This window comes from Pseudorca crassidens, chromosome 5 (assembly GCF_039906515.1).
Source record: "Pseudorca crassidens isolate mPseCra1 chromosome 5, mPseCra1.hap1, whole genome shotgun sequence".
NCBI lineage: Eukaryota > Metazoa > Chordata > Mammalia > Artiodactyla > Delphinidae > Pseudorca > Pseudorca crassidens.
In genome coordinates this window covers 137,132,597-137,157,604 of record NC_090300.1, presented here as the reverse complement: position 1 = coordinate 137,157,604, position 25,008 = coordinate 137,132,597, and the positions used below count along the sequence as shown (strand labels likewise).

General features: G+C 39.7%; 1 protein-coding gene across 13 annotated transcripts in view; it reads left to right on the top strand.

Annotated features, from left to right (window-relative positions):
- The window catches only part of SYNJ1 (synaptojanin 1), an 89,151-nt gene that overhangs the window by 2,376 nt on the left and 61,767 nt on the right, over positions 1 to 25,008 (top strand). For all 13 annotated transcript variants that reach the window (XM_067739355.1, XM_067739353.1, XM_067739357.1 and 10 more), the window contains exons 3-4: positions 21,168 to 21,254; positions 23,118 to 23,385. In XM_067739355.1, coding sequence (XP_067595456.1) covers positions 21,168 to 21,254; positions 23,118 to 23,385 — 355 coding nt within the window. The remainder of the gene's footprint in view (positions 1 to 21,167; positions 21,255 to 23,117; positions 23,386 to 25,008) is intronic.

Sequence of the window (25,008 nt, the reverse complement as noted above, 5' to 3'; positions counted from 1 at the left end):
AATATGTATTTTTTGGTACATGTGGTAACATGGTTTGAGTGAACAGGAAGAGACTATATGTGTTCTAAGAAACAAGTGTTAGTAATATGGGTTATATTCAGTCAGACTTAATTCATTTACTGATACATTGTTATTTATGCTTAAATCAACTAAAATATTACTTGCTACAATATTAATTTTGCAAAGCATGTTTCTTCATACTACAAATATTATTCTTATACTGATGAATTCTATCTAGATAAAACTATCTGTGGGGGAAAAAGGTTTGTTTCAGCATGTGAAACCCTTTTCAGCTGCTTGTGTGTTTTGGTGATTTCCTAATTTGTCTAAATTCTAAATGTTTCTCTAATTGTGATTACTGGTAATAATGGGAAGTCAAATTTTCAGCTACAAAGTTTGTATTACCTATAGTTATTAGGGTTATTGCTATACTTTACTCCAAGGTCAGGAAGCTTAAGGATAATCCTACTTCCAAACCTCCAGCAGTCCTCTCTTTTATGCCAAATAATGGTTTAAAAAAACAAAACAAAACAAAACAACTTCCCAAACCATTCTTTTGGCATTAACATTCATTTTAAGGAAAAGAATCTTAAAAACATTGTCTTAACTATTTATTAACTCTTTTTATTTTCATTAGATTTAGACTATATAAGTAATTCTTTTCAGGAGAAAAAAACTGTGAATGTTGCCTCTCTCCGTAAAGCTAGCATAAATGGATATATAATCTCTTGGGTATGTCATTAGCTTTTCTACTAATTAGCTTTTCTATGTCAGTAGCTTTTCTACTGTAAACTTTCATATTTAAAACATTAATATTTAAGAGCTAACAGACCTTTTTATAACTTATTTGACGTGTAAAATTAATTTGACATTCAGGTCAGAATGATACCAAGGTGTGTATTGTGCTGTAGAATGTTCATTTTTAAAACCTTCACATTTTGTCAGTGCCTGTTGTATTCAGGGGGCTGTGCTTGTAAAATACTGAGATGTTCTGTTTATCTTCACCAATCTCAGACCTTTGAATTTCGATGCATCTTGCATATTAATCTACCAGAAGAATCTCCTAAAATCATTTTTGATATTAAACCCAAATGTAACCCTATTTTTCAATAAGCTTAAGTTCAGACTCCTCAGCCTGTCAATCAAGGCCTGCCATCATTTGGTGCCACCCTGTTGGTTCAGTGTTGATCTCCTTTAAGGGAGACTGGTGTTTCCTCAGTGCTCTCCCAAAGTAGCGTGCTTTTTCCAACCGTCATCATGCTGTCCCTCTTCCTCCAAGACTGCTAGAATGCTTTTTTCTGCCTTTCCAGTCGAAGCCTGTCAGTTCCAGCTTGAGTCTTCTTCCTTAATGAGAATCTGCCCCTCCAGCTCACTCTTGTCTCTTCCTTCCCTTCATTTTGTGGAACTTAGTCTGTATCACAAGATGAATGCTTTTTATATGCTGCTTTTGTTGTTCTCTACATGCTTGTATGCAGGTGTTTTTCTTGAACGTACATGGTGAGAGTGACCCTAGCAGGACTCAGTTTCACGTACCCAAAGTTTGTGACTTCTACAGGCTTCAGTTGCCTGGGTTTAACGTTTAAACAATTAGACAGCTTAGGCAATACATATCGTTAAGGACTAACAGTCACTTAATTTTCTTGGCTTAGGCCAGAAGTGTCATGAGATAACCAATATGAAATGTCATTTTTCCTATTAGCACATATTAAAAAATAGGGTGCGAGTGAAAATAAACTCAGCTCATGGGTCCTCTTAGGACCCAAGTATCCACTAATTAATCAAGCCTTAGAATTCTGTCTTAATGTTGATAAAGATGTTAAATCAGTCATGATGCTATGACTTAATCAATCAATGAATCAGTGATTTTCAGCCCTGTGTGCACATTATAATTCCCTGGGAAGGTTTTTACAAATACTGATGCCTGGGCTCCAGCCCCCCAGAGATTCTGATATAATTAGATTGGGATGACCATTTCTGAGCATGGTTTATATAGGCCTTTCTATGATAGATTATGGCATAACTTTTTTGGCTCGCAGACGCTATCCAAAATAACCATGTTTCCAGAATTTCAGTGCTGTTACTGTCTACTGTGGGGTCCGTAATGAGTTTCCTTGAAACCCTCAGCCTGAACCAAGTGCTGATGTTCCCATAGCGCTTTTTAGTCTAGTGCTTTTCACAGAACCTGGAACTGTGTTCAGGTTTCTGCATCTGGATGCTTCACTCCTTGAGGAAAAGGCCCGGGTCTCAGTAATCTTTGTATCCCTAGTGCTTAGTTCAGTGTCTTACTCATATTGCAGAATAAATGATTATTAAATAAATGGCATGGGGGGAAGACTAACCTAATGTAGATAATAGTATTCTATGTTTGTAGTGCAGTATTCTGTGTTTGAAAGTGTGGTACCTTTTCATATAAAATTTATTTTCTGTCTTTTAAAGAATTGCTGTTTGACCGAACTGCTGATGTGAAACACATATGTTACACATTGTTTGGATTTGTTACTGAAAAATTCTCTTGGAAATAACTATTAACCACATCATTAAGGTTTTTCTGAAATGCCAATTAAAATGTGTGTGATGAATGTTCTTCATAACTACCATAAGTACTGTTAACAGTTTGTTTTAAAATTACTTTTCTTGAGATGGAAAATAATTTTATTGATTTCTTTCATTGCATTTATTTATTTAAAGAAACCTTTGGACTTCCCTGGCAGTCCAGTGGTTAAGACTCCACACTTCCACTGCATGGGGCACGGGTTTGATCCCTGGTTGGGGAACTAAGATCCCATATGCCTCAAGGCACGGCCAAAAGTGAAAAAAATAATAATAACAAAATAAAAATTAAAAAAACCTTCTGAAACGTTCTTAGATAATAGTTAATATTATTTTTAGTCACATGCCCATTTTCAGTGTTACTCATTTTTGAAAATTACTAGTCCAGAAAAATGTTCAGTTGAACCAAAAATTTGATGTCTGTGGAGCAGTGACTCAGTGTAGCAAGTGGACTCTCTGTGACTGGTATACTGCGTCTGAACCAGCATAAGCACAAGAGTGATGGTCAGCAAGTTGTAACACTACACCCTTCTTCTTGGAAACTAATTTTTTTAAAAAATTTATTTATTTTTGGCTGCGTTGGGTCTTCGTTTCTGCGCGAGGGCTTTCTCCAGTTGTGGCAAGCAGGGGCCACTCTTCATCGCGGTGCACGGGCCTCTCACTATCGTGGCCTCTCTTGTTGCGGAGCACAGGCTCCAGACGCGCAGGCTCAGTAGTTGTGGCTCACGGGCCTAGTTGCTCCGCAGCATGTGGGATCTTCCCAGACCAGGGCTCGAACCCGTGTCCCCTGCATTGGCAGGCGGATTCTCAACCACTGCGCCACCAGGGAAGCCCGAAACTAATTTTTTAAGAGATAAAGGAAGACATCTGTCAGTTTGGTGTTGAGTTCAGTTTTCCTCCACTTTGTACAGTTAGACACATGAAAAGACCATCACAGGGGACGGACAAGTAGCCAGTCAGACAGATACATGCTTTAAATTCACAGGCTATCTCATTATTTTACAACCCATCTCATGCTTTAGTAAAGGTAAATAATTTGCTTTATAATTGTATTCTAAATAGAAGATGGAGTAAAGGGGAGGTCAGCACATCGGAAATGGAGGATGATGTGCGGGTCACATAGATAGTGAGCGTAACATCTGTATTAAACGTAAGAGAGAAGTTTATAAAGGGCATTGGCAATAAACTCTTTGTTGCAGCTGTTTTCCAAGTAATGTAAATACTTTTTCCTGTGATTATGTATAGCCTTGGAATGGCGCCTTTTAACTAACCCATATGTGTTTGATTTTCAATGGTTTTTTAATATTCAAATGTATATATGGTGCTCACTTTTAGGATCCGCAGTGTTGCCCATTTATGCTGCATGGCTGTATCATAGCCTTACTAGTTGTGTGTGGTTGGTTGACCCTCTGGGTATACAAATGTTAGTCTGAGTGGCGTCTTACTCATTTGTTCATAAGTGAATGATTGTGCATGTGTTGTATGTCATAGTATGTCGTCACATAAAAGGGAGGGAGCAAATAACCATTACATTAAAATAATGTTGGACCAAATGACTTACTTGCTCTAAACAGTTTCTTGTACCCCTTAACCTGTCTTCAGAAGTTGCATAGAGTTACCGTAGTGTGTAAATTAAATATTGTGAAGTTATGGATCACCTGTTTAAAAGACGGGGATGTACGGTGTTGATGTAAACTCCTAACTCTTAAAATGAGAGCTTTCGTTCTTTTGGGTGTCACATACTGGTACGGTAGAAAGGATTAATTGCGTTTATCTGTCTAGTGGTAAGATTATCTTCAGGCTTTAACTCTGGACCTGGTTTTACCCCACATTGTCCGTCTAAGTGTCTTTGTCTACCTAATTTGTTTTCTTTTATCATGGAAACCTGAGCTGTAAAACAGAGGGATAAAATTCTTGAGCTCTTTGTCACAGAATGTGAAGTGTCTTGCCTTTTCTATGAAACTGCACACGGTAAAGGAGTCATACTTGCTATTCACTGGAAGTTACTCTGCTAGTCACAGCATTAAGCCAGAGGGGCCTAAGCTTTCTCGTTTTATGGCATCCTTGGGGTCTTATTAAGTTTTTAACAGCACCCGTAAGCCACCGTTCTGTTCATTAAATAGTTAGGTCCAAACAATAAATATTTATGTCCTAACAACCTTTAGTAGCTGTTTGGAAAAAATATTGCAAAGAAATTGAAAATAATTTACTTCCTTCATAAATAGCCACAGTTCCTTATTTACGGTATGGGAATGCCTGTTGAGCACTGAACAGCTTTTCAGACCTTGGGACCAGATTGAAAAGCACCACCCTCATTGCCTGTTCCACGTTGATTTTGGAGCAGTACTTGTTTTTTTTTAATCGCAGCAACCACTGAAAACCCAGCTTCGCTAAGATCTGATGTCTGATGTCATAAAGGAACATACTGCTATCAAATGTTAAAACTCTGAACTACCCCAAGCTAATAGTTTGGGCAGTGTCCAGCATGTGTTGAATATCTCCGTGTTTCTTTCCATTTAAAATATCCCTCGTCTCTCCTGAGAGTTTGCTGAAGTGTCCCAGAGCATCTCAGCATACAGTTTAGACTGGCATTAGACGTGCTTTATTTCATTTAATCCTGTGGGTTGTACTTTTATCCACACTTCGCAGATGTGGAAACTGAGGCTTGGAGAGATTAAATAACTTCTCTAATGACATAGTCTTACCATTTGCTTTTTCGCTCTAATTATTATTTATACTTTTGTTAGGGTGGTGGTTATTATTTGAGGGGGGTTGAGGAATGAAGAGCAAAAAGAAAAGAATGCCAGTAGACTTTAGAGTGAAATGGTAAGCATTTTCTAATGAGAGAAGTGTTAAACTTGCTGTGTTTTTACCTACAAACTGTTAATATCTAAGAGGGAAACATGGTTTGATTTAGCGTTAGGTAATTAGAAACTTTATGTTTTAACTTTGCCAGGCCAAGTTAAATGTCAGGTTTTAGAATTTTGGATGAATGTAGTAGGTGGTGATGACAAGCAGTGTGCATAGTTTTTTGTTTTTTTTTTTTAATTGCCAAATGCTACTAGTCAGCACAATTGCCCTTTACATAAATTGCAGTATCTTATGTCTTTTTAAGGAAAAATTTCAAGTTGAGGAAGGAAGTGCCTTTTATTTTTTTAAGAATTTTTTTTTTTTTTTCTTTTTTTTTTGCGGTACCTGGGCCTCTCACTGTTGTGGCCTCTCCTGTTGCGGAGCACAGGCTCCGGACGCGCAGGCTCAGCAGCCATGGCTCACGGGCCCAGCCGCTCCGCGGCACATGGAATCTTCCCGGACCGGGGCACGAACCCATGTCCCCTGCATCGGCAGGCGGACTCTCAACCACTGCGCCACCAGGGAAGCCCAGAAGTGCCTTTTTTATAGTTGACTTTTTCTGTGCAGAAAAATGAAATTTAGACTTGTTATATATCACTTTATGTTAGGGTTGCAAAAATTCATTTTCTTTTTGTAAATAATTTTTGGAATGTTCATATTTAATAGAAAAGAAAATAAATAGCAACTTAAATATCAACACTTAAAAAAAATCAACCTTACTTCTCTATCCTGGGCAGCAGGATTAGCCTGCTAACATAGGGCCAGTAGTCGTTCCTAAGTGCCTTCATTTCTTTACCACTTAAGTGTGCTATGAGGAAATAAAAATGAAGGCAAAAAATTTCTCTCTCACTGAACAGTAAAGCCTTGTTATGTGACTTCTTATTATATGATTTCAGGTCTCTCAGATGTTCTAAAATGTCCTTAAAATATAACTAGGCCAGGAATGTAGCAGGATACTTGCTTCTGAGCATGATGGTGTAACAGGATCTGTATTTGCCCTCCCACCTTAAATAACAACAACAACAAAAGAACAAAAAAATGTGAAACAATTTTCAGCTCTTGAACAATAGGCAGCACAAGACACTGATCCCTAAGAGAAGGGAAACAAATGAGGGGAGCCTTGCAGTCGCTGCCTTGAGAGCTTCCAGGCTACAGCAGCAGCAGGGTGAACCCAGACAAAGCCTGGCAGTCTCCCTGAGTTGAGGAGATAGAGTAGGGGCTTCGGCGAAACGCGAGCATCTAGAATTCTCAGGACTAAGTACCAGGAAAGGAATAACTGCACAGAGCTCCTGAGATGTGTAGCGGATTACACTTGAGACATCAGCTGAGTTCTGATTGGTGCCAGTGTATGAGGAAGCTATCAAGGCAGGAAAGAACCACCGAAGAGGAGCAGGCAGAAAAATTCCTGGAGCTCAGGGCTGGGAATAGTTCATGCTCCAAACAGCCAGAATGGAGAAAACTGGTAATTCTTGGGGGATTGGGTTGAGCACTCAGAGAAGGGTATATTACTTCAGTAGTGGAGCCAAGTAGCTCTAGACCACATGCTGCTCTGGTCCTGCCTGACAGAGCTTCAATGCAAGACCCAAAGGGGTCAAACTGTTTCCAGATAATTTCCAAATAACTCAACTGTATCCCAGAATAAAGATTAAGACTGTTTATAGGAATACAAAATGTATATACATGTATCCAGCATTCAACCCTGTCAATTTCACAATGTCTGGCATTCAATTAAAAATTACCATGCATGAAAAGAAGCAGGAAGATATACCCTGTAATGAGGAGAAAAGTCAATCTGTAAAACAGATGCTCAAATTAATAAGAACATTAAAACAGCTATTATAAATATAGTCCATATGTTCAGGAACACAGGAAAGAATGAGCATGTTAAGAAGAGACATGAAAAATGTAAAGGCCCAAATCAAACTTCCAGAATTGAAAAAAAACAATGTCTGAAATGAAAAAAATACACTGATGGGGATTAATAGATTAGACTCTGCAGGATAAATGAGTGGCAAATTTGAAGACAAAATAATAGAAACAACCCAAAATGAAGCACAGAAAAGCAGACTAAAATAGATAAACAGAGCATCAGAGGGCTGTGGGACAACTTCAAGTGGCCCCATATGTATGTGCAGTTGGAATCCTAGAAGGAAGGGGGTGGAGCAGGAAAATATTTGAAGAAGTAATGGCTGACAAGTTTCCAGAATTGATGAAAACTATAAATCCATGGATCCAAGAAGCTAAATGAACCCCAAGCAGAAGAACCATGAAGAGAAAGAACTACACCCAAATATGTGATCAAATTGCTTAAAACGGTGACGCAGAGAAAAATCCTAAAAACAGCCCAGGAAAGAAAAAAAAAAAAGATATACATGTAGAAGAAGGAAGATACAAATCATGATGGACTTCTTCAGAAACAGTCCAAGCCAGATGAGAAAGAGCTAGATCTTTATTTTTTTATTTTTATTTTACATAGAGCTAGATCTTTAATGTACTGAAATGGAAAAACAAACAAACAAACAAAAAAAACAGCCCTGAAACTGTCCACCTAGAATTCTGTACCCAGTCACAAACAAAGATGATGTAAAGACTTTCAGATGTTCCGAAGCTAAAAAAAATGAGCCAGTTATATGAGTAGCAATTAAAATAGTATTGCTTTTCTTTGCATCTAGCGCCAGTACATTCAGAAATTTTGAGGTTGTAAAGTCTGAATCAGTGACATTTTGTTACTTAGTTATGTTTTAACTCTAAGCTTGAAAGAGGTAGAAAGAGTGGAATAGATTAGTGCAATTGGGGTTAGTCTTGTAAGCAGAGTGCCAAAAGGAGGTATATATTTAAAAATTGCATATCATGTTTTTACTGGTGACAGTTTAAATTTGCTTGAGTTTTTTAATGGTTGTTAATAAGAATTTGTGTTTATCTTTTTCCACTAAAATAGATTTTGCAAGTGAAAGCCATCATTATTCCTCTGTAATGTTACACAATATAAGCAATGCATTCACATTGGAGTGCATTTCATAGCTAATGAACTAATCAAATTACTGTGAGTACATTTGGCATTTGGTGATATGCATTAACTCTTCGTGGTCAACTGGACACCTATTTAATTACTCCCTCAGTTCAGGCTGAAAGAATTTATGTGCTCTTTATACTCCTGGATGATTTTAAGATAACTTAGTTAAAAGAAAAAATAAAAAACAAAATACTTCTTATTAAATTATTAACTAAAACATATTGAATGTTATTAAAATACTCTCTTCTTCCCTTTTATTATAGTCTTCTTACATAACTTTATAAAGTTTCTTTGCTTATATAAACTAGGTCTTCGCAATAAATATTTATTATGGGTTATGTTTCATTTTGTTCACTAGTCGACCGTAGGATTGCTGTTGTCTGTTGAATACCTTACTGAAAGGTAGATAAACAGCCTTTTAATATCCTGTGGACCATGTTCGAAGTATAGGCAGGATGAATCTTATTATTTGTTATTTATTTTATTTTTTAAATTAAAAAAATATATTTTATTCATTTATTTGGCTGTGCTGGGCCTTAGTTGCGGCACACGGGCTCTTCTTTGCGGCATGCGGCTCTTTCAGTTGTGGCATGCATGTGGGATCTAGTTCCCTGACCAGGGATTGAACCCAGGACCCCTGCATTGGGAGCACGGAGTCTTAACCACTGGACCATCAGGGAAGTCCTGAATCTTATTATTAAGTAAATTCCTAGCTGGTTGTACATTAGTGCTCGTTAGTGGTCTGTCTTGGTCAACGTTGGGGATGTGACTTTGGCCTATCTTGTTTCACAATTTGATTATTTTCTTGGAGAATGGGATAGAAAGGTCGTTATCAGATTTGTAGATGTTGCAAAGCTGTGTGGGACTGATACAGAGCTGGGTAGAATAATTATTTATTTTGGATGGCACAGCTGAGATCCAATTTTTTTTCAAACTGAGAAAATGGATTAGAACCTACAAAATGAAAATGCCCTCCCCCTTGTTTGAGTTTTATGTCCATTCCTGAACCAACTACTGTGGCTACAGGGATATCAGGTGCTACTTGGGTTGGGCAGATGATTGGCAAAAGAAGGTAGAAATTTCTATGATTGTTTGAGTTCCCATAAAACCCCACCTGTACCATGGCTACATAGTAAGGGAGGGTGGGCACAGGTACTGGGTCGATGGTCACCTTGACCACTGCATTCCTTCAAATCTGCTCGCCTTCAGTCTTCCTTATCTCAGGGGATTGCTTTCCATCCACCTAGCTGCTTAAACCAGAACTTAAGAATCACCCTCTACACCTCCTTCTCTCTCATTTCACACATTCACTCCATTACCAAGTACAGTCAACTCAACCTCCTAATTTCATTGAGAATCCACGCAGTTCACCATTTCAGCTGGTTCTACACCAGTCAAGCCACTGCAGTCTCTTTCATGGACCATTATAATAGCCTCCTTAAATGGTCTCGCTGCTTCCACTCCCCCTACCCACTCTTCAGTGTTCTTAAATACACAGTTTAGATCTTATTATTCCCCTGCTTAATACCCTTCAGGGGTTGGTCACTGAACTTAAAATCCAAACTCTTTAAAATGACCTGCAGTAAAATCGAGTCCATCTCCCTCTTCAGTCTTACACTGTACTGTCTGTTGGTTTCTGTGTTCCAGCCACATTGGCCCTTTTTTTTTAGTTCTGAATGTATCAAATTCTCTCTGGTCTCAGGGTCTTCACAAAAGCTGTTCCTTCTGCTCAGGATTTTATTTTTAAAGATAAACTTGTTTGCACACGTGGAAAAGTATATAAACGATAAATGTTCGACTTGACTTATCACAGAGTGAACATATTCATGTTACCACTACCAGGTCGAGAATAGAACATTATTGCTGGCTCTCCAGAAGATTCTCTCATGTTCCTTTCCAATTATCTCCATCATGATCTGCAAAGATAATCACTGTCCTGACTTCTTACCTCATAGATTAGTTTTATCTGGTTTTCAACTTAACATAAATGGAATCATTCAATATGTATCCTGTTGTGCCCAGCTTCTTTCATTCAGTGTTAAATATGGGAGATCATGCATGTTGTAGCGTATAGCAGTAGTTTATTCATTTTCATTGCTATGTAGTATTCCACTGTATGAATATTCCACTATTCTGTTGACATTTGCTTTCTTTACAATTTTTCCTATTATAAATGACACTAGTATGAACATCCTTTTACATGTCTTTTGGTGCACACACATACATATTTCTGTTGGATATTTTCTTAGGAATGGAATTTCTGGTCGTAGGGCATGTGGATGTTGTCTGGAACACTTTTACCTGCACTCTTAATTTGGCTAACTTCCTGTTTATTCTTCAGGTTTCAACTTACAGGTCACTTCTGCAGGCAGGCAGGCCTATTCTAACCACCACAGTCCCCCACAAACAATTTTAGATTAGGTCCTCCTGTTGCAGTCTGTTGGAACTCCATCACTGTACTTAGTATAATTCATAATTTTGCAGGTGTATGATTATATAATGCCTGTCTTCCCAGTGGAAGGTATTGGGGCACCGACTTTTTTTTATTCCTAGAACTTTGCCAGGATCCTGGTATATGGTAGGCATTCAGTAAATACTTGTTGCACAAATGAGTGAAAGGTTATTTTTATTTTGAAATGTTGCCAAGATTGGGATGTGCAGTTTATATAGAACACTAATTTGGATAGCTGAGTATCTTTCAGCTGGAATTTTAGTTATTTACTGATACAAAGAAAACCTTTTTCCTTTAAAATAATTTTCTCTTTATGTGTGATGAAATGGAAGGAGTCTTTACCACCAGCTGGTTATATGATCTTGGACGAATCACCTAACCTCTAGTCTTTTTCTTCTGAAAATGAGTAGCTTGGACTGCACGATCTCAAGGATCCTCTGACTAGAGGCTCTCTGCTTCTACACCAGAGCGGTACCTGCATGCAAATAAGTCAGCCACAAACTGCGGTGCATGCAACCACAGGCAAATTGTGTTTCTAGGAAGGTTGTGCTAACTTGTAATCATATTCTTACTGGCTTTCTTCAGCTAACTTGTTTTCATATTCTTACTGGCTTTCTTCAGCTTGGTCTTCTGTATCATCAGCTAAGGAAAGACAGTCTGTTCCCACCTGGAAGGTTTGAGCCACAGCAGAATGTTGACCTTGGATGGCAGGACCTTCAGTGGGTAGCGTAATTATTTAGTTTGAAATATTGTTAATTCATCAGAAGTTAGAGAAATCTACATTTAAATTTAATCTTCAAAATACCATTTAGGTTTTTAGAGAAACGACTTTTTATTTATCTGAATGTCTTAGATAATAAGTTAATTTTATTTCTTTCCATTCAGATGGTAGAGTTAGCAAGGCAGATGTGACCATCGTGTTGCAATTATCCTATGTTTAATAAGCCTGTATTTTAGAGACACAACTCATGAAAATCAAGACATAGGTATATGATTATGTTTTCATCTGAATTTCTGTAGCCTGATCTTATGTTTCTTAATTGCCTTAACTTCTCATTTGAGAAGGGCGGGTGTAACACCAACAATGCTGAGTAATGCCAGCTGTGTCATATGACAGAGTGCTATAAAATAAGCCAGTCCAGCAAAAAAAGATGTTGAGTAATGTGATAGAGAACAATAGGTATGTTAAATTTTGATAGAGAACAATTGATATATTTATACTCTGAGTGTTTTCTGTAGTCTATAAACAGATAATCTCCATACCTTCTATTTTCATTACTTTACTGTAGTTTAAATAGGAGATGTAGATTAGGCCTGCCTTCAGTCATCAATTTGTTCAGTTAAACAACTCTGAAACAGGCACAGAGCTAATATAATGAATAAGTTGTCTGTATTAAGTTGTGGGATATCACTAGCTTGTGGCTTTATGTAGTTTTAAAGACTTCTTAACTACTTCTGTGATGACAGGTAAAGGTAAGCTTATGATTTTCCAGCTACAAGTTTGACAGGAGGATATGAAAGCTAATTTATTTAGGATGAATGTAAGGAAAACATTTGTGACAGAGTATTAGCAATATTTACCCTTCCTGGGCTCCCCATTCTATAATTGCCGAGTCTGCTTCTTTCCCAATTTGTTATATATCTGTTATTTGATGAATATATGATAGACTTGGGAAGAGCAGGCCATGGGGCCATTCTCAAGGCTGTAGAACTTATTGCTCCCTTTCAAGTTTATAAAAGTCCTAGTGCCCATTGAACTTTTGCCTACTTGGAGGAAAATACCTCTCGGATCACTTAGAATCCCAGTAGCCTGTCCTCTTCCACTGACTGGCCAGGTTATCTTGTATTCTCTCCTCTCTGAATTTATCCAGGATACCAAAGGATGTTGTCAGAATAAATTTTATCTGGGGAAATATCAAACAGACATCAAAAAAGAGAGAATAGTGTCATTGATTCCCATGTATCTGCCAGCCAACCTCAGCGATTATCACAGACACTTTTAAAAATATATTTATTTATTTATGTCTGTGTTGGGTCTTCATTGCTGCGCACAGGCTTTCTCTAGTTGCGGTGAGCAGGGGCTACCCTTCGTTGCGGTGCGTGGGCTTCTCATTGCGGTGGCTTCTCTTGCTGAAGAGCACGGGCTCTAGGTGCGCAGGCTTTAGTAGTTGTGGCGTGCGGGCTCAGTAGTTGTGGCTTGCAGGCTCTAGAGCGCAGACTCAGTAGTTGTGGCACACGGGCTTAGTTGCTCCTCGGCCTGTGGGATCTTCCTGGACCAGGGCTCGAACCCGTGTCCCCTGCATTGACAGGCGGATTCTTAACCACTGCGCCACCAGGGAAGTCCAATCACAGACGCTTGTGTTTATCTATATCCCTTATCTGCTATTGCCCCCCCACCCCCGCCACCACTGTTTATTTTGAAGTAAACCCTGGACATCATTTAATTTCATCCATAAATATTTTTTGAGAATAAATGTTTATGGCACATATTTTATTTTGCTTTAAATTCTTTTCTGTGACCTGATTCATATTCATATATTCACTAGGAGTAGATTCAGAGGCCCTTCAGATGATCAGTTCTAATGATGTGAGAATATGTTAAAAATATAGCTATAATTATAAATTTATGCTTAAGATAGCTCTGTGTTCTCAGGAAATGCACATTTGCACTAGATTGATGACTAAGATTTAAAGCACGAATGAAAGATAGTGTTGAATGTGACATGAGAAGAAAAGTTTTTCCAGTTAAAATAAGGAAAATAAGGAGGAGGTTAGTTACTGTTGTTGCCTGAGGTGTCACAGCAGTAACTTCAGAAGCCAGGCTCTGTCTTACCTTCCGGGCTTAACAAATGAGCTGAAGACATGTGGCCCTCCTTACCTCAGCTGAACTGCACAAGATCTTGATCGGCTCAGAATGACTCCTAAAACAATGGGCTTCTTGGCTATTCCTACCTACCCGTGGTTAGAAATCAGTCACTTGTAAAAAGAAAGATTTGTTTTTCCTAGCGTTTCGTTTGTTTAATAACAACATGAAAAGGAGGAAAAAAACCCACTTCTCTTTCAAAAAGCAGTCTGTTGCCCTCATGGAAAGCGTAGTAGATAACATTGAAAGACAGCACTAACAAGAGAGTGAGTAGCCTGAACTTCCGTATCACCACGTTTCCTGAACTTTCATTTCTGCTCGTTGTTTCCTCTGAGCTCTCCACACCCCCTGCCATTTTATACACTCCACAGCTTACACCCTCGTTAGCAGTCATTTAACAGTGCCCATTTTCCCATCCTCACCTTCACACCCCAGGACAGACATGACGTCACTGTGAGGAGCTGTTAAACTTCAATAATGAAGGCATTCAAATGCTGTCAATAGTAAGATAAAATGTTTATCTTTTTATGCATTATTTATTTATTTATTTTTAAGGTTTTTTTAAATTTTTAATTTTTTTAAAAATTTTTTATTTATTTTTTTTTCGGTACGCGGGCCTCTCACTGTTGTGGCCTCTCCCGTTGCGGAGCACAGGCTCCGGACACGCAGGCCCAGCGGCCATGGCTCACGGGCCCAGCCACTCCGCGGCACGTGGGATCCTCCCGGACCGGGGCATGCACCCGCGTCCCCTGCATCGGCAGGCGGACTCCCAACCACTGCGCCACCAGGGAAGCCCAAATTTTTTTTATTTAAAAAAAAAATTATTATTACTACTATTTTTGGCTGTGCTGCGCGGCTTGTGAGATCTTAGTTCCTGAACCAGGGATTGAACCCAGGCCCCCTGCAGTGAAAGCACAGAGTCCTAACCACTGGATTGCCAGGGAAGTCCCCTTATGTATTATTTTAAAACTTACGAAACATTCCCTTTTGTGCCAAAATCTCTCAATTTATTTTTGTCTGTTAGATGAATACTTAATCAATAGCTGCAGTGTTTAGAGTCACTGTGTTAGGTGGGCATCGTGTTGAGATATAAAGAAATAAGACTTAGTTTCTATTGCTACTAGTAGACGAGTGTCTGTGGCATAAAGTAAAGAGAAGAAAGATTTCCTTCCAGCCAGAGTAATCAGAGGAAACTTCAGGAAGAAAGTGGCATTTTTTGTTAGGTATTGAAAGATGGGTAATATTTGGAAACACAAAGATGGCTAACAAGTGTTCGGGATGGAAAGAACGTGGTGAACAGCGAAAGAGGGGAGGGAGGGGAAAGAACATGGAGCCTGTAGGAGGGGCACACGTCACTCATTTTGGCTAAGGCCTGGGATGCAAGGGGAGAGTATTAAGGGAAGAAGAAAGATGGGGATGGATTGAGTAAAGTCGTTACAAATGCTGTGTTTTATCTAAAGGTTATACACATTATTTTAAAGTGTTATGGCTTTCTTTCTTTTTTTAAATTATTTATTTTTGGCTGCCTTGGGTCTTGGTTACTGCACGCAGGCTTTCTCTAGTTGCGGTGAGCCGGGGGGGCGGGGCTTCTCTTCATTGCGGTGCCTTGGCTTCTCATTGTGGTGGCTTGTCTTTGTTGTGGAGCACAGGCTCTAGGCGCCTGGGCTTCAGTAGTTGTGGCTCGCGGGCTCTAGAGCGCAGGCTCAGTCGTGGCGCACGGGCTTAGTTGCTCCACGGCATGTGGGATCATCCCAGACCAGGACTCGAACCTGTGTCCCTGCATTGGCAGGTGGATTCTTAACCACGGTGCCACCAGGGAAGTCCCATGGCTTGCTTTCTTTTTTTTTTTTTTCCCCCATGGCTTTCTTATTTTAAGTAATCTTTTTACAGTGGAGGAATCTCAAATTATTTTCTAGAATTAAGTTACCAGAGAAATGGGATAATAATTTAATTAGATCCCTCCTAATCATATATTTCTCTGGATTTCATGGAGTTTCATAAAAGAAGGGAATCTTTTTCCCCCAATTAAAAAAATACATATGGGGAGGGAATAAAATGGTATTATAAGAGTTTATCTTCATGCCATTTAGAGAAAAAAGCTTCATAACTTAGGCATATGCACATGTATTTTCAAAGTTATTTTTACTGGCTACATTAAGAAAAATTTTTTTAATTTTTAAATAATTTCAAATATATGGAAAAGTTGAAGTTCAGTACAAAAGAACTTTTTTTTTCTGAACTATTTAAGACTACTAAGTTGCCAACAAGTTACCCTGTCACCCCCAAATACTTTATTACATATTTCCTAGAAAGGTATTCACCTACATAACTACAATATAATCATCAAAAAATTAACATTGGTACCTTACTGCTGTCTAATCCTCAGACTCCATTTAAGTTCATCAATTGTCCCAACAATGTCTTTCGTAGCAAAAAAGGTCCAGTTGAATTTTGTGCATTTTATTTAGTTATCATGTCTCTTTAGTCTCCTTAAATGCGGAAAAGTTTCTCAGTCTTTGACCTTTATGACCATAAAACTTTTGAAGATGAAGGCCATCTTCATTGTTTTGTAGAATGTCCCTCACTCTGGGTTTGTCTTATGGTTCCTCGTGCTCAGATTGAGGTTGTCTTGGCAGGAATATTACAGAAGTGCTGCTGCGTTCTTTTCATTGTATCCTGTCAGTTGACACAATCTTGACTTGTCCCATTACTGTTGGTGTTCACTTGGATTACTTGGGTTAAGGTGGTGTCTGCCAGGTGTCTCTGGCTGGCTCTTTTTTCCTTTATAATTAATAAGTGTTTGGAGGTGAGGTACTTTGAGATTATGTATGGTCCCATTGCTCTTCAAACTTTCAGTTTATGGGTTTATTCAGTGGGTTGTAATCTGTTACTCTTATAATTTATTTTGATGCTCAAATTGTCCCAGATTTCACCAGTAAAAGAAGCCCCTTTAAGCCAGCTTCCGCATTTTTGTAACATGCCACCATCATTCTTTGAACACTCCCTTACTTTCTGGTGCAAAAACATGTTATAGGCTCATCTTGTCCCTGCCCTTCCCCTGGAATTAGCTGTCCGAGGAGTCCTAGTTCCTTTTAGTGGAGAATGGTATTAGAAGGCAAGGTCTGGGTGCTAGGTGTGCTGTTTGTTATTGGAGTATTGCTGGTTGTGGTCCTGTCAATGGCTAGAGCTAAGGAGAACATGTAAGTGTATATGATATGCATACGTAGTTATACCCACCCATTTATATCTGTGTCAGTCTGTCTCACTAGAAAACTGTGAGTTCATACTGGTAACTCCAATTCTGATCAGCACTGCAGTGTCCTTTCTAGTTTTCTCTCTTTCCATGTTTGCAGTTCCCTTCTCTGACAGTGAGAAGCCTACTCCTGTGGTCTTTGATCATTCCCCTGTGCATAACCACTCTCCTGTTGCCGCTGCAGCCTCCTCCACCGTGTGGCTGCCTTCTTCACCCCAGTGGGGCTCCAGCACCCTGCCTGGGGCTCCCTCCAGTGCACCCTGCCTTCTCATCCTGTGCCAGGCCACTCCTACTGTCTCTGGATGGACACCACCCTCCTCACTCAGACTTCATCTCCTGCCCGGCTGCTCCTCCCCCCAAGTGGATGCTTTCTTTCCCCACCTCTGGCTTCAACTCCATGAACAGGGCCACCCTTCTTACTCTACCTAGACTCTCACAGCCTGCAAAGGACCTCCTTCCATCCACCCCAAACCTTTGAAGCGTAAATGGAAAAATAGGTAATCATCTGCAGTCCTTAAATAAAAATATTTAAGAAGAAAACACTTGGTTTTCTTTTATGAAATTGGAAGTGTCTAGAGATAAACGTTCGTATGGCTCTGAAATTGCATTCACCAGTTCATTGAACATAAATTACTGAACCCCTCCTGGGTGCCAGGCACTGAGCTAGGTCACCGGGGATAGGACGGCGAGCTAGACAAAGCCCCTTCCCTCATGAAGCTGCATTCTCTGACTCTGTTTAAGCTTAAACAGGTTAGTAGCAACTTAGTAATCTCTCTAAGCCTGTTTCCTCATGTCAAGTGGAAGTAGTCACAATTCTGCTCATGGGGTGCTTGTGGAAATTGAATAACACATGAAAAATACCTAGCCCAGTAACTAGTTAGCTACTGTCGTGATCATCACAGAAACAATATACAAGTACCTCAGCTAAAATAATATTCGTCACTCTAAAAAAATCATTTAAATTTTTCATTTAATATTTTGAGGGGAAACCAAAAAAATTCCTGGCAGGGAAGATGAAATCTCATCTATTCTTTGAATCTTTTTTTTTTTTCTTTTAGCATACTTTTATCTAAGAATATGCACTTTAGTTTAAATTGTGTGTTTAAATGTGTCCTGTTTCTTGAGCCTCAGAATATAATACAAGAGCACAAATAACCAGGCAACATGACATTTGTCTGCATGTTTGTATCAGGTGACAGTCTAATAGATGGGTCTTCTTTGGGCCTGGAAGACATGGTAGATTCATATGTTTGGAGCACAGTTAATGAAAAGGTAATTATTATGCATTATTAGAGAGAGAACATTTTGTTGCAGGATAATTTGTTATAAAATGACTTTCTCTTTTCTAAGGGAAGGTGATGACTTAATATTAAAAATATATTTTCTTTTTAACCCTTACTAGCTGCTGGTATTGGAACCCAACTGGTTGCTGCTAAACTGATAGATACATCTAGTAATGTCTATATTATTCTACCAGTGATAGTATTTGAAATGCATGTAACATGTAACCTGTAAAACTCTGGAATAGTATTTGCCCTGGAAGCCATGCCTTCTGTCATCAGAGATAGCAAGCCTCTCTAAGGTTTGCTTTTGTACATGTGGTACTCTGAACAAGGCAGTATTTAGGGGAAGAAGTTCCTGTTTTTCTTTATAAAATATTAAAATTTATGTTGTGATGTTTTCTAGCTGTGTTCCTTGTCACTGAATGTTAGGAGTAACTGTTCCTAAATATATAGTGCAGTAATAATCATAGGAACTCTAGGAATGCAGAATGAAGTTCAAATCCCCGTAACTTCAGTGGCTTGGTGAAATCTTCCTCACTCCTTAACTTCATACTGGGTGGTTTGATAAAGATAAAGACCTACCCCTAATAATGAACATACTAGAAAATTGTGACAGTATCGGCTAATTGAGTGACTGAGTCCTTCAGTCTTATAAGGCCTGTGCTGCCAGCTAGCAGAGCACAGCTCATTCGAAGGCAGAAATGGGATAACTAGGAAGAAGCATAAGAGTAGATGGTCTGAAAAGAGGTGAGGCAGGCAGAGAAAGTGAGCTGGTCTGTAGAACCCTGGAGAAGAGCTTCAAAACAAAGGAAAAGAGCTCTAATGCAGAGTACTATGGGATATTAGGAAAGCAGTAGACTGAGAAGATAGCCATTTTGTTGGCCATAAAGGTCGACAGAGAGGGACTTCCCTGGTGGTGCAGTGGTTAAGAATCTGCCTGCCAATGCAGGACACACGGGTTCAAGTCCTGGTCTGGGAAGATCCCACATGCCGCAGAGCAACTAAGCCCATGTGCCACAACTACTGAGCCTGTACTCTAGAGCCCGCGAGCCACAACTGCTGAGGCTGCAGACCACAACTACTGAAGCCCATGTGCCTAGAGCCCATGCTTCGCAACAAGAGAAGCCACCGCAATGAGAAGCCCATGCACTGCAATGAAGAGTAGACCCCGCGGGCTTCCCTGGTGGCACAGTGGTTGAGAGTCCGCCTGCCGTTGCAGGGGACACAGGTTCGTGCCCCGGTCCGGGAAGATCCCACATGCCGCGGAGTGGCTGGGCCTGTGAGCCATGGCAGCTGAGCCTGCGTGTCCGGAGACTGTGCTCTGCAACGGGAGAGGCCACAGCAGTGAGAGGCCTGCGTACCGCAAAAAAAATAAAAGAGTAGACCCCGCTTGCCTCAACTAGAGAAAAGCCCGCGCGCAGCAATGAAGACCCAACGCAGCCATAAATAAATAAATAAATTTTAAAAATGTACTATAATTCTGTATCAGAATGTAATTTATTAGAATTTATAACATACTATCGTTCATGTACAGATCATAGAGGAATGGGGAAAGGGAAAAGGGGTAAGTGCAAGAGATAAGAGGTAAATGAGGAGTAAACCAGTCAGCTAAGAGGTGAGTTGGTGGGTTGTGGGTAGGGAGTGGATAAGGGAAGGCAGTAAAGAAGAAAAGAACTGGAAGGGAAAGGATAGAATGAGAAAGAGGCTCATACCTTTCCAGATTTGTAGACCTTAGAATGTAGTATTTGTACTCGTCCATTGAGTTACTAGCTGTGGTTTATGTTTCTTTGGTTCTGTGTTCAATTTTTAATAAGTGTATTTGCTAGGAACTAGGCATTTTCCTTTAAAGCTTCAGGATTTGTTTTTTTGTTTGTTTTGTTTTGTTTTTTCTGAATAGAATAACCACAACAGCCTGTCCTAGGGAAATTATTCTGTGCGTTATATTCATTAGCAGATAACATTAACTTCATAGCAGGAGAAATAAATCCAGACAAAGGCCAGAATGACGATTTCCCCCCTGCTAGACTCTGTGGTCAAGTATTGCCATTAGCTTTCATTATTTAAACGTTAGTAGCCTTTTGTGCGTCAAGCACTGTTCTAAGTGTTAGGGATGAAAGGATGAATAGGACAGAATTCCTGCCTTCAAGGAGCAGGCTGGCTAATGAGAAGGACAAGCAATGAGTATATTTTAAATGTTTGGGCAGCGTGAAGAGGGAGCTCTGTGAAAGACCTGTGCCTGGAGGAGTAAAGAAAGGTTTCCAGAAAGTGATTTTGTGCCTGTGTTTTTATAGGGTGAATAGAATTTTGCCAAGAGGCAAAGGTTGGGTATAGAGTCTTTCAGGCAGAAAGCCAGATCGCTGTGCAAAGGTGCAGAAATGTAAAAGACCATGCTTGGGCCATAGTGATAGTTTAATATGATTGGAGCCTAAGATGCAGGGGGTGGGAAGGAGAGGAGAGTTATGAAGAATGAAGCAGAAAGGGTATGTTGAGGCCAGATTCTGGAAGACTCTTTGTTAAGGAGTTGGGTGTTGTCCTATAGGGGATATCATAACAGAGAGTGTTCCTGGTATTAGAGTAGGTGAACAGATCAGTGGAACAGAGAAGAAAATTCAAAAGCAACCTCCAAAACATACGAATATTGTTAAAGGTAGTACTTCAGATCTTTAGGAGAGGATGGATTAGGGAATAGATGGGGCTGGAGTAACTTGTTAATTCTTTGGGAAAAACTGTTAATTTACTGGTTTGAAAAAATCTTTTATGCGATGCATTTATGTTAAGAATATCAGGTTTAGATTTGGACATTTTTGCTTGAAACTCTGGCTTTATAGCTAAATAGAATCTGATGTTTCAGGTCCTTTTTCTTACCCTAAAACTTTTATTTATTGATTGATTGATTTTTATAGCATCAGCAGAAAAAGAAGCAATCAAGAGTACATACTCCAAAGTTCTCGATGCCTATGGACTTTTAGGTGTTTTACGATTAAATCTTGGTAAGTAGTCGATATAATTGATCTATTTTTTTCATTTCTGTTTTTGTAATTCTAAGGATTTGAGAGAGACATCTATTTCAGACTCTATATCTGAGCTATAAGTGTGGTAACAGCTTTTAAACCTTAATTAAGCTAATCTTGAGATAATGCTTCTTGCCCGAAAAGGCATGCTACATGCTGGTGCTCTTGTGATTTTAAGTTCCAGAGACAGTGTCCTATTTGAACACTTTTAAGAGACTGGTATCAGTTGTCAAAAGAGAAAATCAGGGCATTGCCCTTTTTCCTTGTTTCAGTGCATTTAGGAAAAGATGTCTTAGTGGGAACCACACACTGATTTCCCTGGTTTATAGTGGAAAAGACATCTGCTTTGTATTCAAAAGGTCTCAGTCGAGCCTGTGTCTGCTACCTAGTGTCACCATGGGCTGCAAAGTAACCTTTATGATTCTATAACGGTGTGACTCGGAGCGTGGCCCAAGGACTGGTTACGTTCCATAAACTGTTTTGTTATTGGTCTGGATGAGAAGAGAAGCCAGCACCATCGTGCAAATCAACACATGGCTTCCTTCATTGATAAAGTCTTACTATGGAGAAAAAAAGAAGTCAGCGAAACCAAATGGTAAACTTAGTGATACCATTTTCTGTTCTAGGAGAAGCACCTTTTCTCACCATGAACTGGTACCTGTGAACTGGTTCATGGGGCATACTTTGAGGAGCTCTGGTCTATCAAATGGAGATTTGCCATATGTTTTGAATCTATCACGTGTAAAGTGCTGTGCCTAGCTCTTAGCTAATACTGTCTTGGGTCATCCTCGCAGTCCAGTGAGATTTATTTTAATCTTATTTTCTAAGGGTGGATATCTCAGGTTGGTTATGTTAACACAGTGAAGTTGGTCTGGATAATAAGTAGTGGAGGAGCCAAGGCGCAGGGTGCTTCTGCCTACGTTAAAGCCCACGTTCAAAGTACACCACTGCTGGTGGTTAAGAATCCGCCTGCCAATGCAGGGGACACGGGTTTGAGCCCTGGTCCGGGAATATCCCACATGCCGCGGAGCAACTAAGCCCGTGTGCCACAACTACTGAGCCTGCGCTCTGGAGCCTGCAAGCCGCAACTACTGAAGCCTGCGTGCCTAGAGCCCGTGCTCCGCAACAAGAGAAGGCACCGCAGTGAGAAGCCCGCACGCTGCAATGAAGAGTAACCCCTGCTCACCGCAACTAGAGAAAGCCCGTGCAGAGCAACAAAGACCCAATACAGCCAAAAATAAGATTAATTAATGAATTAAAACAAACAAAAAAACCAAAGTACACCACTGCTGAATTCCACCTTCATACCCATTGCACAGAATTTTTGTCAAAACTAGATGAAAAAATCCCTGAGTTTTTTATAAGCCAAATTGCTTTATAAATTGTTTCCAAGGACTTTTTGTCCACATAGCAGCAGCAGCAGCTCACATTTATGTGCCATTTTTTCAACCTTACCATTTACACAGAACTCTCACATTCATTGTCTTGTCTGAACTTCCTAACAGTCTTAAAGGAAAGGTAGGGAAGATAACGCATATATATTTTTTTAATTTGATAAATCTTGCATGCCCTTCAATTAAGTAGAGGAACAGTTTCATAAATGTGAGATTATTCTGTTAATGTTTAAATGCTTCATTATACTGAATGTATCTAAACAAGGATTTTTTCCCCTAACTTTTGCCAAAATCTAGTTGTGAACTTAAACATGTCTATGATAAACTTAAAATAACCACAAGGCCAGATTTTCAAACATGGAGACACAAGAAGGAAGGCGGAAGAAACTTTGAATAGCTTAAAAAACATTGGGACTTTTCATCCAATTAAAGTCTTTGGTTTTTGCAGGTGATACTATGTTACATTATCTGGTCCTTGTCACTGGATGTATGTCTGTTGGAAAAATTCAAGAATCTGAAGTTTTCCGAGTTACTTCCACTGAATTTATATCACTACGAATCGATTCTTCAGATGAGGATCGCGTTTCAGAAGTGCGAAAAGTGTTGAATTCAGGAAACTTCTATTTCGCATGGTCTGCATCTGGAGTCAGTTTGGATCTGAGTCTTAATGCCCATCGTAGCATGCAAGAACATACAACCGATAATAGATTTTTCTGGTGAGTTCATATTACATTTCTCCCTTTGTAATCACGTGCTGTGCAACATAGAAGGTTGAACAGTTATTTCCAGAGATAGCAGCAGTGGGCATTGCCCATTGAGCACACCGCTCTTTCCTGCTGCAGTATCCTCAGCAGAGCATAGCAGGCATCCACTGTCATTTTTTAAAAGTTGTCATGTGATGTGAAACCCATTTACTCTCCCTGATCTAGACTGACCTTCCATTTCAGACATATATTTAAAATATTTATTTTAAAATTAGGAACGAATTAATTGTAATACAATTGCGTTACTCACATCCACTGTTCTTAGTTTTGAGGTCTTGTCTCTGGCAGCATTGCCTTTCTAAGCCCACATTCCCTTATTATTTTTAATTTTAAGGTTGTAAGTAGATGATCTTGATTCAAGAGCAACCGACTACGAGGAAGTAGTACGCTGGGATAAAGTTTAGTACTGTAATAAAATAAGACTTAATAAAACTTACCATAATAAAATATGTAACTGTGCCATGTTTCACGATTATGCGTAAGTGTGCTGTATTGTAAGTAAGCACTAATGGGGGCAGGGCCCACATGACTGTAATTAGTACCACTTTACTGGAGCAGACCAGATTTCTAGTATAGCTGTTCTCTTGTCCACAGTCAGCATCGATGTTGACTTTTTTCCTTAACACAACGGACAAATTTTATTTCATTTGTTTACTTATGTTATAAGGCCAAAGTCCGGGCCTCTCTGCTCTCGGTCTCCCTCAGTAGTTCAGATTCAGGGTGTTTCCTCCTGTATACTTTCCCTCCCACTTTCGCTATCTGCCATTATGGTCCTGGAGAAGGCCCTGGGTGTTAGAGGGCTTAAAGTCAACAACCTTAGGACAGGAAGCTAACTTCAGAGCAATAGCTTGGTCACCTTGTAGATCACATGGAAGTATCTTGGCCCAGAGGAGTGGCATGGGGGAGCAGAGAGGGCAGAGTGAAAAGGGCTTTGGAGCACTGTAGTCAGGGGGTGGGGTGTGGTGGGGAGGTCAGTGGGACAGATGAGTGGACGGAGTCCTGTCTGCTTGTGTCAGCCCTACACTTTTCTGATGGAAGAGACATTGAAGATTCTGCAAAAGGTAACGGTGTTGCAGCTGGACTTAGGGCAGCTATCCTTACCTTTTTCCCCCCTGCTCATTCTTACCCAAAATTTCCTTGATTGAGAGAGAAAAGTTTTCCTGCCATAATTAGAAGTCCAGGCAGGTGCAGATGCATTGGCTGAATGGTCAGCAGTCCAGAACATCACTAAGTTTAATCAGTGGGAATAATTCATGTATCCTTTCATTCAATTATGGCTAGAGTTGGGGCAAATTTAGATAACAGATTGAAGGGTTTATCCAGCAGGAGACAGGCTGAGCGAAGGGGACGCTGAAATGCCAAAGGTGAGTTTTGCTCGTTTTACAGTTTCTACAGTTTTGCTAAGGATTGGATACTGGAGCTTCACTTAGTATAGAAAAACGAAAGCTCTTAGAACTCATTGTGCTACCCTTACAGCTTATTAGTAGGAGTATTTTCCAGGATACAGCCAAGTAAGTTTTGTAGCCAGAGAGTAGCAACTTCCTCCATTGGAGATTTGAGGCTGCTGCCAGTCGA